At 35.2% G+C, this 18,413-nt stretch overlaps 1 protein-coding gene across 1 annotated transcript; it reads left to right on the top strand.

Annotated features, from left to right (window-relative positions):
• Nucleotides 1-18: 18 nt before the first annotated feature.
• Nucleotides 19-18,329, top strand: LOC106180936 (ATP-dependent RNA helicase SUPV3L1, mitochondrial). The gene is made up of 16 exons (XM_087000254.1): nt 19-853; nt 3,191-3,268; nt 3,836-3,943; nt 4,445-4,559; nt 7,626-7,794; nt 7,992-8,103; nt 8,754-8,831; nt 9,639-9,730; nt 10,201-10,252; nt 13,766-13,894; nt 15,954-16,047; nt 16,388-16,607; nt 16,925-17,005; nt 17,245-17,424; nt 17,689-17,837; nt 18,014-18,329. The coding sequence occupies exons 1-16, from the start codon at nt 547-549 to the stop codon at nt 18,204-18,206; spliced, it is 2,157 nt and encodes a 718-aa protein (XP_086856380.1). The 5' UTR covers nt 19-546; the 3' UTR covers nt 18,207-18,329.
• The last annotated feature ends 84 nt before the right edge of the window (nt 18,330-18,413 follow it).

Genomic DNA, 18,413 nt, shown 5'->3' with positions numbered 1-18,413 from the left:
TCCCCAATTTTCAACATGGCTGCGCACATGGACCACGGCAGGGGGTGGAAACGCGCTACTTATATGATAAGGACGAGCCTAGCCGTCAGTACCGGATATTGTTTTGTGACCTTGAGGAGCAATTAGGTTTGGTCTTTGCGGCACGCATGAACAGTAGTCGAACTACCACACCTGGGTCTTTTGTTTTTGACAACTGTTCACTCGTCATCGAGGTGCTTGTTCACGACTACAGGCTGATATCTACTAGTACTACCAGTGGCTTCATTAGTAACGTTCCCACAATACTTAGTTTTCTGTCTGTGCGTACATACCCTGAAAATGGTTAGCCTCACTGACGAGAACAATGGACGTTTCTCACCCCTCTCTAGGATTACCCCTGACCACGGCATTACTAGTTACCACGAATTTTGCACGTAGGCTAAATTGGCATTTTAAAATTTCTCCGTGCATTCTAGCATGTAAGCCAGTTTTTATAAGAGTTTTGGATATTACTTTTATTAGATATTCGAGTCTGTGAAGTGAATGACGGAGATTGTAATATAAAAAATGCTGTTCGTGTGGCGACGAGGACTTGTACATATAAACACTTACTTAAAACTGCGCACACAGCCTCCTTTAGATCTGACATTACGTGTGCTGCGACATGCCTCTTCTAAAAAATCTTCGAAGATGGCGCAGAAAAAGAATACTGCACGTCCGGAACAGAAACAGAAACAACGTGGAAATGTGAATATAACAAGAATTAAACAGAAAAAACTAAGTGATTTAGTTAAGCCAATAAAAGTGGATTTTACAGCAGACCTTCAGGAGGATGATGTACTCGGCAAAGAGCTGGTTGGGGAATTAAAAAAAGGTACATTGGTAAATTTTAATGAAAATATCAAAATATTACTTTGCCAAGAACACATTCTTTGGTGGACCTTAATTGCCCAATAGTGCTCAGTATTAGCGTAACACAGCGCAATACACTTGAAAACACAAATGCAGTTGCAATTTAACAAATAAGGTGATATAAAAGCAAAATATTTGACTAGATTACAGGGAGGGAAATGGGCGGTCGCCAGTCGCCAAATGCGACCGCTAAAACGAATTGGCGAGTGCCAATCTCAGTGACTGGTCCAAACGGGCTACTGCTCTATAAGCAGCGGCAACATGAGAAATATACGGGGTTTTTACTTGTCCTTAGATATTTTTCCTTTTTTAAATAAAATCCGCTCCCAATTTTGTCTGCATAGAAGACTACGCGAGTTTCAGATGTGTTGACCTATTTTAATGACGCTTCCGAACACGTCAGACGTTATTTGCATGCGACCTGACCTCTTGCATCAGACTGTCAATTTTGACCAATCAGATTTTACCACAGCATTCGCGCCGTATGAAGTAGCAGAGCCTCGAGGATTGAAAAGCTACATACGCAACAAACCTTTTCTGTAAAAATACTAATTTACATGAGTGCTGTTTTGTAGTTTTGAAGGGTAAATATTATTCTTTAAATGATTTCTGGTCTTTTTTGATGTCAATAGCTTATAAGTACATTTAAGATTTTACAAGAAACGTTACTTTTCCCGTTGGGACCGTTTGCATGCTGCCGAAATATTATCTTATTGGAAATTAAATCAAAACTACATTTAGTGTGTGAATTGAATTAGTTCAACTTATCTTACAATTTTATAGCGATGTGGAGGTTTTTGCCTGGTGTGGCAAAGCCGCCAGAGCCTCTTAAACGAAAAACACCGACAAATGACGAAAGTGAACAACCTAGCACTAAATGTAAAAAAAAGAGAGCGCGGGTACCTTCCTTTATAACAGCTATGGATTTTTGAGGAAAATAAAAAGGCGAGGATTTTTTGCTCCATTTTATGGTTATATTTCAACTTTTGGGACTTCCTATTTTGTGTTAATACAATGGGTGTTAACCCATTGTTCTAATTCCAAACCTTGTTTGGGTAAACACAGTTTACCAGAAATTAATAACTCCTTTATATTTTTTAACTAATAGTTAAAATACTCGATTCCTATAATGTAATGTGGCGTCATTTCATTTAACCATAAAAGGTGGGGAGAAAAAGCTGTTTAGTTTTTAAAATGTGAATAAATGTTGATGAATTTTTGGGAGTTATATGGTTGATTTCAATTTTTTTAAATATGTTCAAAATAAAAACATGAAAATTAAACTTCATTTGCTTTATTTTATTGGCGCATTTTAATAATAATTTTAAAAAAATGAAGTTGCTCAGTATGTTTAAACCATCCACCCCTTTTCCATTCTTTCATAATTGGACCAGTGCCCCAAGGCCTAGGACCACTACCTCCAGAGTCAACTGGTCCAAGTGGACCAGTGCTGAAAAATTCCCATTTCCCTCCCTGAGATTATTAATATCATTGATATAACTTAACACATGGGTAGACTTCTATATCTTCGGGTCCGCAGTCATGTTGGCTTGTGGCTCCTCTTGACAGTATTACCAGCCAAGAAGAGCCACTAACCAACATTGCGACTGACCTGATGATAAACAAATGGTGACGATTTGTCAAGTTTTATCAACGCTATTAATCATTTAGTAGTATATTTGGCTCCTATATCACCCTATTTTGTTTGGAATGACCATTTCCAGTGTTTGCTTGTGACTGGACTCTTTTTTTTTTTTCAAGTGTATTGCGCTGTGTAGTACTGTATTGTGCCGTATTGTTGCACAATTTAGGGATAACCCACATTCTTTAAAGGCATCTTTGGTTCAAATGAAAGTGTCCCAAAATCATATTTTATCCTGCAAAGCGTCATATATCTTTCCCAACTCCAATATTAAATATGGTAAAACTTCTAAAAAAGGCTTATCTGATGTTGTCATTCCTTTCTTAACCTTAGAAACTATAAGATGTGCATTTAAATTGTATGTCGGATACTGTTGTTTGTACATATAACTGTCATTTGTATTGTTAACACCAAAATGTGACTTTTTAATACTTCATACTCGGTGATTCTTGATTTTAAACTAATAAGATACCTTTGAGGGTATCTTTCGTGCATTTGAAAATGTCCCAAAATAATATTTTTTTCCTTCAAAATTTATGAAATTGTCATCTGATCCTTCATCTTAGATACATTCATTTGAAAATGTTTATTAAGTTAATTATGTAATGCACTATTGTTGAAAAAGTAATGAATTAATGCAAACATGGTGTTTTACAGTTGATATTGTGAGGGTGCTCTCTGCTTTTGCCAAAGATGAAAGTTTGTATAAACTGGGAGAAGAACAAGGCTTGGATAGTAAGTTCCTCTTGAAAGGAAAGTGGAAATGAAAGTCGTTAAACAATAATCATTGTGAACAAAAAACATTGCTGTATCAATTCGAGATAATGTTACTTCAACCTTATTCATGCAGATATGCTAACAGTTGCTGTAAAAATAAAGTATATTTTGTAGTTGCAAGAGATACTCAGATGATTCAAAGAGGCTAGATCTAGCATTCAATCTGTAGGTTGTGTATCTTATCACATCTGAATTTAGAGCAGTTACTTAGTTATTGGCTGTGTTCAGAATAAAAGTGATCATACTAGCAGTCCTGATCAATCTATCTCAGTGGGGAATCTCGCTAAGGCGCAGTCACTGTAATCACCTTACTAATAATTATCTGGCACGCCCCCTTGCATATCAACATGAACAACATCAGTTTCCCTGACTTTACCCAAGAACTTTAAATTGTGAGGGGGTATGCCAGACAATTAAGCTGATTATGCTGGCTTTGCCTTCTAATAGCAAGAATCCCCACTGAAATAGAACATTTCTGCTAGAGATAACTTCTGTTCTGCACATAGCCCTCCTTTTTATTTTCAGGGGCACTTTATATGCAATCATTTAAGAGTTTCAAAAGTTCTTTATTGGAGGCTGAGGAACTACCTACAAGTCTTCATGTATTGCTTCATGACCTGTCTCAGAAAAATGGTAAAAAGTCATTTGGAATGTTTTAAGTTTTGTCTTCATATTTGTATGCAAGTCACTGTTGTCACTGTACATATATCCATCACCTATCGCTGTGGGTGTGGAAGACATGCTTGTTTCAAGTTATTGCAGCTTCCTGAAAGCATTTTGTTTTAGATCAGCAAAATTATCTGTAAGGCTAAAAAACAGGTCATGTTTTATAAATTGGGCCTGATCTTATTTGTCAAACAATATGTTTTTTGTCATTACTGGGATATCTTAATTTATTTTTAAAAAATGTTTTGTTTCAAAGTTGTTTGATTTAAGTACACACCTTTAGACCGTATTCAGAACTAGTTGATCTGTAGGCTAACAGATCTGCAGATCAAATATGGCCAACCCACTTAAAAGCAAGTCACTTAATTTCCTGATGGCCTCCCAAAATCATATGAAATAAAGATTACTCTGTTCTTTCTGAATTTGTCTTGTTGAATGGATAATTTTGTTTTATTCTCATTTTGTCAGGTCATGTTGCAGACTTATTCCCATACTTCCTAGATCATGCAAAAGATATATTTCCTCATTTAGAGTGTCTTCATGAGTTGATGCACATCAGTGACCTTAGGAAACCAACAAACTGGTATGTACATATATTTTGAAATGGTCTGTACTTTATTGATCAAAAAGAAGCTCAAAGTCATAATAACTCTTTGTTTTGGCCAAAAAATGGATTTTCCTGGAAAAAAACGGCAATTTTCCCTTACTTACCAATGGTCAACGACCCCATTCCTGCATTCAAAGTTAGTCCAGGGTTTTTTTCCTAAACGTACATTTTTTTGTTAAAATCTCTTAAGAGATTTTAACTGACGGAGCTCTCTCTGGCATTGCATAGTCACTGGTGACCTACTGAAAACCGCGGGAAAAGCAGACAACAACAACACTATATAACAATAATATAAGATTCATGATATATATTCGTCTTTTTGTTAAAAATGCATTTATATCCACAATGCAGGGTTCTCCCCAGGATTTGAAAATAGCCCTTATTTTTTTTTTTTACGCGAGAGTACCGAAGCTCGCGAAGCGAGGCACAAAGTGTTGGGGGGGGGGGGGGGGGGGGGGTCCAGGGATGTGTAGATAATGTGTAAATAAATATGTGTAGTCATACATTTAATGCATTTATTGCCAAGACATTAAATTAAATGAGCCGGAAAATGTACCTGAAAGTGGATTTATTTTCAGATAAAAAGTTATTTTTTCATACTTGTGAACTCCTGAAGATTTAATCTTGCATATAAGTCTGATTTAACATTATAAAGTTTCAATCAGGGCTTCTCCTAGGATTTTGGGTACAGGGTCTGCTTATTGTAAATCTGCAATTTGATAACAAATTCACATGAAGTTTAACCAAAGCAAAATATAAATACCCTGAGTGGCAGATGGGGAGGGGGTACTGTTAGATTAATTTTATTAAAATATTCAAATTTTATAATATTTGAATAAAGTTCAATGAAAAATTAAAGAATATTCATCTTATAATACTTTACTTATATTTATGTTAACAATTCAACTTTTTAGGGAATATCATGTGTTTGATTTTCTTAAAGATATGAGTTAAATAAAATCAGTATAAAAAAGTTCCCCTTTTTATTTAAATTCTAATATTTGTTATTACTAATTTCTTCCTTACATCAATATCACATTGGTATATGACAGCAATGTTAATTTATAATATTCCAGCACTTAATTTTTAACTGTAAATAATATAGGTGATGATAAAGTCATTAAAGAAAACATCATACAAAATTTCAGGTTATATTTTGGCAAATAAACAATATTTCAACAAGATCTTCAGTCCCAAAGATTTCACGTTCTATAGTGAGTAGATAGCATACAACGTATTTGATTGACAGGCAGTATGTTGCCTGGACAACGAACTAGATACAGCCAGTTCATCTAGTCCAATCTGGCTTTGTAACAAGCACAGTACTTGTGTTGTTTCTGTAACGGTCTTTCTCTCTAGAGCACCAAATAAATATTCAGTAGTGAGCCTGTTATGTGAATAAAGTCTGTCTGATGAAGTTCTGGAGGGTGTTCACTTTCATAACTTGACGGTAAGTTTGCTCAGACTTCGTTTTGCGACTGCACGTGTTTTGTGCCAAAAGTAGGTCACTCTTTTCAGTACCGTCTAGGAGGAGACAAAAAGACGTTAGTATGCATCAAAAATGATTTTTAAAAGATTTTTGCTCCAAATTTCTCATAAATCATGACCTGTCTGTCGGACAGCCAACCCTGCAACTTCACCTGTCCGAGCTGAATTTTTACCTGACCCGGACAAGCGCTAATGTATTAAATAGCGTTGCATCTTTTCTGATATTTTCTCTTGCCGCATGGATACATTTATTTATAAATGATCACGACTGCTACTATTCTTCAGTCAAAATAACATGAAGGATAGACTATTTATTATATTTCTCCAAAAATATAGATAAAGCAAACAAATCTCACAGAATTACATTGATGACGAAACTAATAAGCGGATGTTGATATTCGAAACTTGTCAGTACGCAGGTCCCGCGCCCTCAACATAAATTAAGATGTTATACTTGTATTACTGACCCAGGCAGAATAAAAATAAACAACTTAACGTGCACACAAGAGATCCAAGTACGCACACAAATCGTTTACGTCGCGACTGTCAGGATTAAAGGCATTGGTCACACACACACTCTTAAAGGGTATCGGAGTTCAAAGAATCGTGTCGGCAAAAAAAGAAGCGTATCGGCAAAAAGAGATGCGTATCAGCAAAAAAAGATGCGTATCGGGGCCAATACACTATAAAGGCCTAGGGAGAACCCTGACAATGTGTGCCATTCTGGGCTGTTCGTTATCCGACGCGCTGTACAAAAACTCGCAACTTACGTCTGCGGACTGCACTAGCGTTTGGCGCCATATGTTATTTTGGTCTCGAATGAACGCAAGAATCCGCGTGACACCCAAACGTCATTGGCAACAAATGCCTTGACGACCGGGAAGAAAGGCATCGAAAGCCCTACTGACAAGCACAGATTTTAGTTTTACTACAATAACGGCCGTTTTAGTGGTAAATTGCAATAGAATATATTTCCATGGGTTGTTTACAATGTATTTCTTGCGGATTTTTGAACCTCAAAGGAAGAGTTATTATTGCTTTAAGTTTTTGAGAAATAAATACCCCCAATTGCTTGAAATTTACATTTTACTGAAAATTAAGGGGCAGTAACACAAAAAATAGATTAATTTGTTCAAGCCAGTTGAAGAAAAGGTTATCCTAAAAAGATATTTGTAAGGATGTTCATTTCAGAAGATGGGAAAGTGGTCAACTTTGCTGGGGTAGCGTAACACTTGCCAATTCAGCCAAATGCTAAAACTGACTTTAATTGGCTAAACAAAAAGGGCTTGGTTTGGCTTGTTTTAGTCAAATTATAACCATTTGGATAACAAATTGATAAAAAAGTGGTGATTTGGCTAAGCCAAAAAAATTGCTAGCGCTACCCCTGCTTTGAGTTATAACAAGATTGAAGATATCAGGAAGATTCATTTTTTATAATGCATCAAAACATCCTGGAGACTCTATTACTGTTTTTCTTTTAATTTTTTTAACACACTAACTTGTAAATTCCACATTTTTTGTATCTTGATTTTTAAGAAAACCCTTTATCTTTAGGTATCCTGAAGCCAGACAAAAGAAAAGGAAAATCATATTTCACGCAGGACCTACAAATAGTGGAAAGACATATCAGGCCTTGACACGCTTCACAACATCTCAATCTGGAGTTTACTGTGGGCCTCTCAAATTGCTTGCCAATGAAGTCTTTAATAAAACCAACAGTTTGGTAGCCATAGTTTGATTTTTACCTTTCATTAATAAATTTGTGACTTTAGTAGATAATGACATGTAGGTTCAAAAACTATGATGATACAGAATTTTTAAATCTTTGGTTAAGTTTGAAATTGTTGGCAAAAAATTTTAAAAGATATTCAAAATAGATCACAATTTCATCATTAAATATGAATATTGATTTATTTTTAGGGTACTTATTGTGACTTAGTGACTGGAGAAGAGAGGAAGTATGCTCAGGAAGATGGGATTATTTCAGATCACGTGGCTTGCACTGTTGAAATGGTCAATACAACAGTTGACTGTAAGTAATACATGTTAGATTGTGCCTGCACTGCTCAGCAGACTTAGTGATAGGGAGTTCTCTGGAAGATAGTATGCTAAAGCTTTCGTTCTTTTTCTCTAGAAACAATTTTGTAGTTAGTGCTGCAAACAAGAGCCAATATATGAATAAGCAAAATTGCCCTATGTGACTATATGCAGACATGGACATATTGTACTCTCTGACCACAGGGGGCACTAGTAGTCTGTTACAAAAATGTTGAAAGCAACCATGTGTTATATGGAGGAATAATTTCCTTGCCAGACACACCCTTTATATTTGAAATTGAGGACGATCTCACGCTTAATTGCTGAGTAGCACACATCCACGTCTGTGTTACGTAAGCCACCATTTAAGAGGCAGATAGAGGTGGGGTAGTCTCATCATGCCATATTGTCTAACCTTCAGTGATATTTTGTACAGTATTTAAGTGTGGCCCTGATATCAGAGGGTAGATATATTGCAGTTTCATGTGAGAGTATCTGTGATTCTGTATGCACATATAAAATTGACTACAGATGCCTACAAACTCTTTGCACACAATTGCATTTATATTGTTTAACCGAGGTTATAAAGTAATAGGTGTTTGATTATGGTGTATAAATTGTAATGCATTTTGTTTAATGCCACAGATGAAATTGCTGTAATAGATGAGATCCAGATGATCAGAGATTACAACAGAGGCTGGGCTTGGACAAGAGCATTGTTGGGTAAGCATATTAGTAGAAATAGTAGTAACAGTCCTATTTCCCATTACAGTTGTAGTGGTAGTTGTTTTAGTGGTTACCATAGTGGTTACCATAGTACTAGTGTCTGTTTTCTGAAGATTGTTGGCTTTTTTACTAAAAAAGTGAAATTAATTCCAATATGAGTGCATATGTGTCTGTTTTTGTGATCATGGTAATTTCGCAGATCCTCCTTAACGAACTCCCTATACTCTTTCTACAAACAACGTTTTTCTGTTCCCTGGTTCAGATTGAGTTTAACAAATACTGCTAGTTCTAATTTACAGGAGCACATACCTCATTGCAAAAGCCCTAAATTATTCAGCCTATTTCTTACTGTACTGAGCCAATAACTTGATGGAATAATGGAGAAATTGTCCCAAAGTTTGGTATTAAGTATATACATGACTCATTTGATCTAAAAATTAAAATGTAAACTGATACAGAGTGAAGGCAATTTTCAAGTACTTAAAGTATATCTGCATGGTGAACAATTAATATCAGAATCTATGGGCTCATTCCCATTCTACATAGGTTGATCCAGCTTTGCTGGACCTCATGCTGATGCGATCAGATTAAAACATATCCTCTTATTTCCAATGTACTCCTATAATCACCAGATTTTCTTTATTCTTCTCAATGCCAGAAGGATAATAAGTCAACTGATATTAAGGCCTTAAGTCAAAAGTTCCGTAAGAAAACCTAAAGCACAAGTCACACACTCAGTCAAATGTACAGAAATTGTCATGTGGCTTAGATTACTTTCATTATCCCTTTATCCTTTATTTGCAGGAGTCAATGCAGATGAGATACATTTATGTGGAGAAAAATCAGCAATACCTTTAATCAAAGACCTACTGGCAGAATTAGATGAAGAAGTGGAGGCAAGTTTAGTCACTTCATTTTTAACTAGAAAAGCACAGACCTCCGCCAAGGCAGCAATTTTTGATTATTATTGATTATTGATTGATTATTGATCCGGATCACCACCAAAAACTAATCATCTCTTCCTTGGCCCACTTCTGACAGTTCCTGAAAATTTCATCAAAATCGGTCCATAACTTTTTGAGTTATGTTGATGACAAAAAACAAACAGACAAACAGGGGTGAAAACATTACCACCTTGGTGGGGGTAACTATTTTAAACAGATTTCACACGTGACAGTAGAAGCAATTACTTAGGAATTCTCTCTCTCTCAGATCCTTTTATGGAGCTGCCACTTTGGTTTGGATGAAAATTTGTCTGGTTATGTCTTACAGTTTTTGAGATAATCTCTACAGTTTCCAGCAAGTGCAAGGTAGTAAACACAATCAACAAATGAATTTTACCACTTTAATTTGCTTTTTATTAAAGGTGAATGAATATGAGAGACTAACAGATCTTACAATTGAGAATTCAGCAATGGGTAGGTCTGTGTTTTGAATAAATTTTTTTTAATAAATGGTAATATACATGCTTTATGCCTTTGACATATATGTCATTATTTTTACATATATTTTTACTTGAGCCTAATAAGTTTGTCTACCATCACAAAAAAAAAAAATTATTTCTGCACACACCATATAGTATGTATGTCCTTTTTATGTACAGACACAGATGTGTCTGTACATATTGCCATCACCTGCGTCTGTTGTCGCCGATGCCGTCGCCGGCGCCGTGCACTTTCCTTGTAAACACGATAAGTGGAGGGCAGTTTTACTTTTTGGCTTTATATTTACAGAGCTGATGAATATTCATAAAACGCAGGTCAAGTTCGAAAATCAGCATGATCGGGCCATTATTGTAGAAGTTATGTTGTTTTTTCACTTTTCAGCATATATGCAACACTGTAAACACATTTTAAGGAAAACCGTTAGGCCTGTTGTCATGAAACTCATAGGAGTAATCAATCTTACTAAAACGCAGGTCAAGTTCGAAAATCGGCATGATCGGGCCACTATTTTAGTAGTTATGCTGTTTTTTCATTTTTCAGCATATATGCAACACTGTAAACACAATATAAGAAAAACAGATAGGCCAATTGTCATTAAACTCACAGGAGTGGTCAATCTTACTAAAACGCAGGTTGAGTTCAAAAATCAGCATAATCAGGCCATTATTTTAGAAGTTATGCTGTTTTTTCACATTTCCTCAGATTCAACTCTTAGGCATGTTAACAGTCTCATTTTTGAACTAATAAGATACGTAAAAGTGTTTGTTTGACATTTCCTGCATCTTTACAACATTGTTAGTTGATTATGTAAAAATGATGGTAAACTTGTTATCATGTATTGTGTAATAAAGTGTGAAAAAAGGAAATAAACTCATATCATTGCAGTTTGTCAGATTCAATCATTCACTATGTTCAGAATCTCAGAATGGAAGAAATTGGACATTTAACACTGTTGTATTGATATTTTTCCCATCTCATCAATTTTCTTAGTTGATCATATAAAAATTGCAGTAAACTGTTTATTTTATGTTAAAAAAAGTGTTAAAAATGGAAATAAACCCATGTCAGAACAGTGCTGTCTTGTTTCACACTTCCTCAGATTCAATTCTTAGCCATGTTAACAGTCTCATTATTTATCTAATAAGACATGTAAAAGTGTTTGGTTGACATTTCCAGCATCTTTACAACATTGTCAGTTGATTATATAAAAATGATGGTAAACTTGTTATCGTGTATTGTGTAATAAAGTTTCAAAAATGGAAATAAACTCATATCATTGCAGTTTGTCAGATTCAATTATTCACTATGTTCAGAATCTCATAATGGACATTTAACACTGTTGTATTGATATTTTTCCCATCTCATCAATTTTCTTAGTTGATCGTATAAAAATGGCAGTAACCTGTTAATTTTGTTATATGTTAAAAAAATTGTTAAAAATGAAAAAAAAAACCATTTCAGAACAGTGCTGTCTTGTTTACATTTTGGCATTTTCAAGTTGTGACTTTGAAGTTCCTTGGCCTTTGCTAGTCACATTTTCTGAATATCCATGATACTAATATTTTATTATTAAAAATTGATGGTCATTATGCTGTTAAACATTATGTAATATTGCATTAAATTTTGAAAAAATCTATTTTGGGCACTGCTCCCATGATGACCAGTTAAGAAAAACCATGTCACTTACTGTTCTCAAACAGTACAGTAAATATGTACAGATTTGTCTGTACATATTGCCATCACCTGCGTCTGTCGTCGCCGTCACTGTCGCTGTTGCCGTGCACTTTCATTGTAAACACGATAAGTGGAAGGCAGTTTTACTTTTTGGCTGTATATTTACAGACCTGATGAATATTCATAAAATGCAGGTCAAGTTCGAAAATCAGCATGATCGGGCCATTATTGTAGAAGTTATGCTGTTTTTTCACTTTTCAGAATATATGCAACACTGTAAACACATTTCAAAGAAAACCGATAGGCCTGTTGTCATAAAACTCACAGGAGTAATTGATATTACTAAAATGCAGGTCAAGTTCGAAAATCGGCATGATCGGGCCACTATTTTAGTAGTTATGCTTTTTTTCACTTTTCAGCAAATATGCAACACTGTAAACACAATATAAGAAAAACAGATAGGCCAATTGTAATTAAACTCACAGGAGTGGTCATTCCTGCTAAAACGCAGGTTGAGTTAAAAAATCAGCATAATCGGGCCATTATTTTAAAGAAATGCCGTTTTTTCACATTTCCTCAGATTCAATTCTTAGGCATGTTAACAGTTTCATTATTTAATTAATAAGATATGTAAAAGTCTTTGTTTGGCATTTCCTGCATCTTTACAACATTATTAGTTGATTATGTAAAAATGATGGTAAACTTGTTATCGTGTATTGTGTAATTAATTTTCAAAAATGGAAATAAACTCATATCATTGCAGTTTTTCCGATTCAATCATTCACTATGTTCAGAATCTCAGAATGGAAGAAATTGGACATTTAACACTGCTCTATTGATATTTTACCCATCTCATCAATTTCCTTAGTTGATCATATAAAAACGGCAGTAAACTGTTTATTTTGTTTTATGTTAAAAAAAGTGTTAAAAATGGAAGTAAACCCATGTCAGAACAGTGCTGTCTTGTTTCACACTTCCTCAGATTCAATTCTTAGGCATGTTAACATTCTCATTATTTATCTAATAAGACATGTAAAAGTGTTTGGTTGACATTTCCAGCATCTTTACAACATTGTCAGTTGATTATATAAAAATGATGGTAAACTTGTTATCGTGTATTGTGTAATAAAGTTTCAAAAATGGAGTTTGTCAGATTCAATCATTCACTATGTTCAGAATCTCAGAATGGATTGATTCTTATACATGTGAACAGTCTAATTATTGAACTAATTAGATAGGTAAAAGTGTTCTTTCTGCATCTTAACAATATTGTTAGTTGATTATATAAAAATGATGGTAAACCTGTTATTGTGTATTGTGTAATTAAGTGTCAAAAATGGAAACAAACTCCATTGCAGTTTGTCAGATTCAATCATTCACTATGTTCAGAATCTCAGAATGGATCAAAATGGACATTTAAAATTGCTTTATTTATATCTTTCCCATCTCAATTGATTATTTTGTTTTATATAAAAAAGTGCTGAAAATGGAAAGAAACTTATTTCAGTACAGTTATCTCCTGTGTATATATTGGCATTTTCAAGATGTAACTTAGAAATTTCATGGGCCTTTCCTTTCCTAGTCACATTTTTATGTACAGACACAGATGTGTTACTCCAAAGATGTTGCCGGACCTCAGGCTTTTCTGGCAGTCAAGACCGGTCGGTCCGACAGTTTCTCCAAGTCTGAATACCCAGAGGCGGTATCGCCTCTCTGATCCTCTAGTTATTTTCTGCTTTTTCTTTGTACATCTGACAGCTTTGCTGTCTTGTTCTAGATAATAAATCCATTTCTGTATTATTTTCATTCCAGGCTCACTAGAAAATGTACAACCTGGTGATTGCATTGTTTGCTTCAGTAAAAAGGCAATATATGCCACTACTCAACACTTGGAAAAGCTTGGCCATGAAGTAGCTGTTATTTATGGGAACCTTCCACCAGGTCAGCAAATGTGTTCAGTTGTAAATTCATCAGATGTCAATAAAGAATTACAAATGTGTGTGTGTGTTTTTTTTTTTTTTTTTTTATCCACGCACTTTTGGGACAAAAGTCTGGGATCATGTTATCCCGCCTGTCCACGCGTCTGTGTGTTAGTAATTTCCGCTATCTCCTCCTGGACTATTGCAGGTAGGAAGTTGAAACTTTGGGAATCAGTAGACCCATCTTCAGGGATGTGCATGGGCACATTGGAATTTTAGTGCAACTGGGGGTTGGGCTGTGCCTGGGGGGGGGGAGGGGGGGGGGTATGTGATTCAAAATTCTTATGACATTGTAATTTCTGCTATCTCCTCCTAGACCGTTAGAGATAGGAAATTGTAACTATGGGAATTGGAAGATACATCATCAGGGATGTGCATGGGCATTTTGGAATTTTAGTGCCACAGGGGGTTGGGTTGTCCCCGGGGGGTGGTTAATTCTAAATTCTTATAACATTGTAATTTCCACTATCTTCTCTTAGACCATTACAGATAGGAAACTGAAACTTTGGGAATTGGTACACCCATCATCAGGGATGTGCATGGGCATTTTGGAATTTTAGTGCCACATGGGATTGGGCTGTCCCCAGGGGGGTGGGGGTTGATTCTTAATTCTTTTCACAATGTAATTTCTGCTATCTCCTCCTAGACCATTGCATATAGGAAGTTGAAACTTTGGGAATTGATAGACCCATAATCAGGGATCTGCATGGGCACTTTTGAATTTTAGTGCCACAGGGGGTTGGGCTGTCCCCAGGGGGTGGTTGATTCTAAATTCCTTTCACATTGTAATTTCTGCTATCTCCTCCTGGACCATTAGAGTTAGGAAGTTGAAACTTTGGTTATTAGTATACCCGTCATCAGGGATGTGCATGGGCACTTTGGAATTTTAGTGCCACAGGGGTTTGGGCTTTCCCCGGGGGGTGGTTGATTCTAAATTCTTAAGACATTGTAATTTCTGCTATCTGCCCTAGATCATTAGAGTTAGGAAGTTGAAACTTTAGTGATTTGTATACCTATCATCAGGGAGGTGTATGGGCACTTAAGAATTTTAGTGCAACAGAGGGTTGGGCTGTACCCTGGGAGGTGGTTGATTCTAAATTCTTATGGCATTGTAATTTCTGCTATCTGCTCCTAGACCATTGCAGGTGGGAAGTTGAAACTTTAGGAATTGGTAGACACATCTTCAGGGATGTGCATGGACACTTTGGAATTTTAGTGTAACCAGGGGTTGGGCTGTCCCCAGGGGTAGGTTGATTCTGAATTCTTTTCACATTGTAGTTTCTGCTATTTTCTCCTAGACCATTGCAGGTAGGAAGTTGAAACTTTGGTGAATAGTTTACCCATCATCAGTGATGTGAAGGGGCACTTTGGAATTTTAGTGCCACAGGGTATTGGGCTGTCCGGGGGGGAGGGGGGGGGGTGATTCTAAATTCTTATGACATTGTAATTTCTGCTATCTCCTCCTAGACCGTTAGAGATAGGAAATTGAAACTATGGGAATTGGAAGATCCATCATCAGGGATGTACATATACACTTTGGAATTTTATTGCAACCGGGGGTTGGGCTGTCCCCAGGGGTAGGTTGATTCTGAATTCTTTTCACATTGTAGTTTCTGCTATTTTCTCCTAGACCATTGCAGGTAGGAAGTTGAAACTTTGGTGAATAGTTTACCCATCATCAGAGCTAGATGTGCATGGGCACTTTTGAATTTTACAACAGGGGGTTGTACATGTGTACGTGCGTGTATGGTAAGTGGTCCCTAGGGGTGAGCTGCTCTTGATAATATGGGGAAGTGCCGGGATATGCAATGGCTACCCATTGACACCATCTAGTTTTTCTTTATTTTCTTCATCATTTTTGCTGACAAACACTGTTGTTTTTGTTTCATTTAGCTATCACTAGTCTGCCCTCATCACAAATGTAGGAGAACATTGTACAATTCTTTTGTCATAATTTTAAATAATATATAATCTTATTGAACAATATATATATCTTATTGAACAATTTTTTTTTACTTTAGGAACTAAACTTGCTCAGGCAAAGAGGTTTAATGATCCAGATGATCCTTGTAAAATATTAGTGGCTACAGATGCAATAGGAATGGGTCTCAATTTGTAAGAAAAATATATGAATTTATAATAATTTTCTACAGAAATTTAATAACAAAAATGTGATTCAATGATATTACTCATAGAATAGTGTGATATATGTTTCAAAGACAGATTGCCCAATCCAAGTAATTAGATATTTGAATGCCAGTATTTTCCATGTGAGTTTATCAGCCAGTGTGCAAAACTACTAATCATTCACAAGTTATTAATTAAACTAAGTGTCTAATGAAATAATAAATCATTCTTATATTGCGATTATATAGCATTTTTAAGGTTGTTCTTTCTTAGTTCTCACTAAACCATTGATACCACCCCCACAAGATTGAATTATTTTTTATTTCAGGAGCATAAGAAGAATTGTATTCCATTCTTTAACAAAGATGGATATTGGTGAGGATGGTCAAAAAGTTTTCAGGATGATTGCTCCATCACAAGCATTGCAAATTGCTGGCAGAGCAGGAAGATTTGGCACAGATTTTGAAAATGGCTTTGTAACAACATTGATGGAAAGAGACCTCCACAAACTGAGGAGGTTATTGAATAGTGACATCCCGGAAATTGAGGTATCGCCCAAAAATATTTTTTCAGAAGACTTCAATGAAATTAAAAAGCCATTTTACATGAAAAAGGATGACTATAAGAAGTTCACTGCCATAAGCAGTTAAAGCATACATTTAAGTGGAGATAGGATTTTTTAAAGATTTTTAACATTTTGCATTTTATTTCATTAGTGCCCTCATGAAAATAACTCGCATCATTTGAAAAATTCTCCTCCGCCAATTCTCCTCCTAAGCTTTGGAATAAACAGTTGAGAAATTATTTATCCTGTGTTACACTTAATACAAACTGAAGGAAAAATGGGTTATATGTTATTTTACAGAAAGCTGGATTGCATCCTACAAGTGACCAGATTGAAATGTTTTCTTTCTATCTACCCAAGCTTCGACTTGCAGATTTAGTGGTCAGAATTGTTTCCTTTTTTCAGATTTAAAATACCTTTCACATGCTTTCATAATGTCTGTGTTTTAAGCATTGAATATTGAACTTACTATTGGTATGTTTTACCAATTATTCCTTTTCTTGTTTTCTGTTAAGGATTAATGTCTGAGCATGATTAATCTTTAATATTTTAATCTGCTGACAGATATATTTTTTACATCAACCAAATTTGTGTTAAATATTTATTTCCTCCACTTTCAGGACGTTTTTATTCACCAGTGCAGTTTGGATGGAGATCGTTTTTTCTTGTCTGATATGGAAACTTTCAAAGAGCTAGCTGAGCTCTCAGCCCATATTCCCTTAGATTTACGTGTGAAGTATGTGTTTTGTGTGGCACCTATCAAAACAGAGGACAAAATTCTGCTTTCTTTTTTCTTGAGGGTAAGAATTGTTTTGTTTTTTGTATAAGCAATGTTTTGAGTACATATGATTTGCACTTATTACTTACTCGATTTGCCTCTTGAGATATTAGTGAAATTTATGAAAAGAATTTTTTTTTTACTTGACAAAAGAAAGTTCTTAAATGAAGCTTATCGCTAAGTCCTAGTATGTTGAACAAAAGTTTACCTAGCTACAAAGTCTTTTCTTTACAATTTAAAACTTGCAGCAAAACTTAATTCAATTGTACAAACTTGAATTTTTCAGTATGCTCGACAATACAGTCATGCAGAACCAGTGACTGTGAAATTCATAAAGAAAACACTTAACTGGCCTCTTTCTCCTGCAAGAACAACAGCTATGATAAATAATTTAGAGTCCGTGTATCAAGGTCTTGATTTATACCGTTGGTTTGGGTATGTGTATGATTTGGTATTAATTTTTTGACATTTGGAAAATTAAACATCAGCATAATTGATTTGTCAAAGTATTATTTTTAATATAAAAGCACTGATATTTAATCTATTGAATTGTCATGTTGTCTTCTAAGGTAGGCTCTGTGATGAATATTATTTTAATATTTACTTTCCAGCACACGATTTCCAGACATGTTTCCAGATAGTGAACAAATCAAAGAGATGCAGGATGAAATAGACCGCCTAATATTGGCAGGAGTGAAAAATATAACAGTTTTACAAGATGCAAGTGACACAGAAGAGACTAAGGTTGAGAAATCACCTATGTACAAAAAATGGAAATCTGCCTTACAAGTAAAAGAAAAGTAAAAAAGTAAATTTCCAAATACAGATCAAGATGATGTGATAAACATCTTGAAAATTTTGCATGAAAATTTCACTGCAGATATTTTTATAATTGATACACTTAAAAATAAACTGGCCATATACAAACGTGTTAAGTTTTGTTTGATGAAAAAAATGCCTCACATTTTGGGATTTGAAAGGACTCTAATTCCCCTTTTGTGTATGAAGCTA

Source organism: Lingula anatina, chromosome 1 (assembly GCF_051362555.1).
Source record: "Lingula anatina isolate TDL-2025a chromosome 1, LinAna3.0, whole genome shotgun sequence".
In the NCBI taxonomy this organism is placed as follows: domain Eukaryota; kingdom Metazoa; phylum Brachiopoda; class Lingulata; order Lingulida; family Lingulidae; genus Lingula; species Lingula anatina.
This window is presented reverse-complemented; position numbering and strand designations above follow the sequence as displayed.

Coding starts and splice junctions, on each gene's coding strand:
- LOC106180936 (XM_087000254.1), top strand. CDS start 547: ATGCTGTTCGTGTGGCGACGAGGACTTGTACATATAAACACTTACTTA. Junction 4,560..7,625: donor CTTAGGAAACCAACAAACTG/GTATGTACATAT, acceptor CTTTATCTTTAG/GTATCCTGAAGCCAGACAAA. Junction 17,425..17,688: donor TGCTTTCTTTTTTCTTGAGG/GTAAGAATTGTT, acceptor TGAATTTTTCAG/TATGCTCGACAATACAGTCA.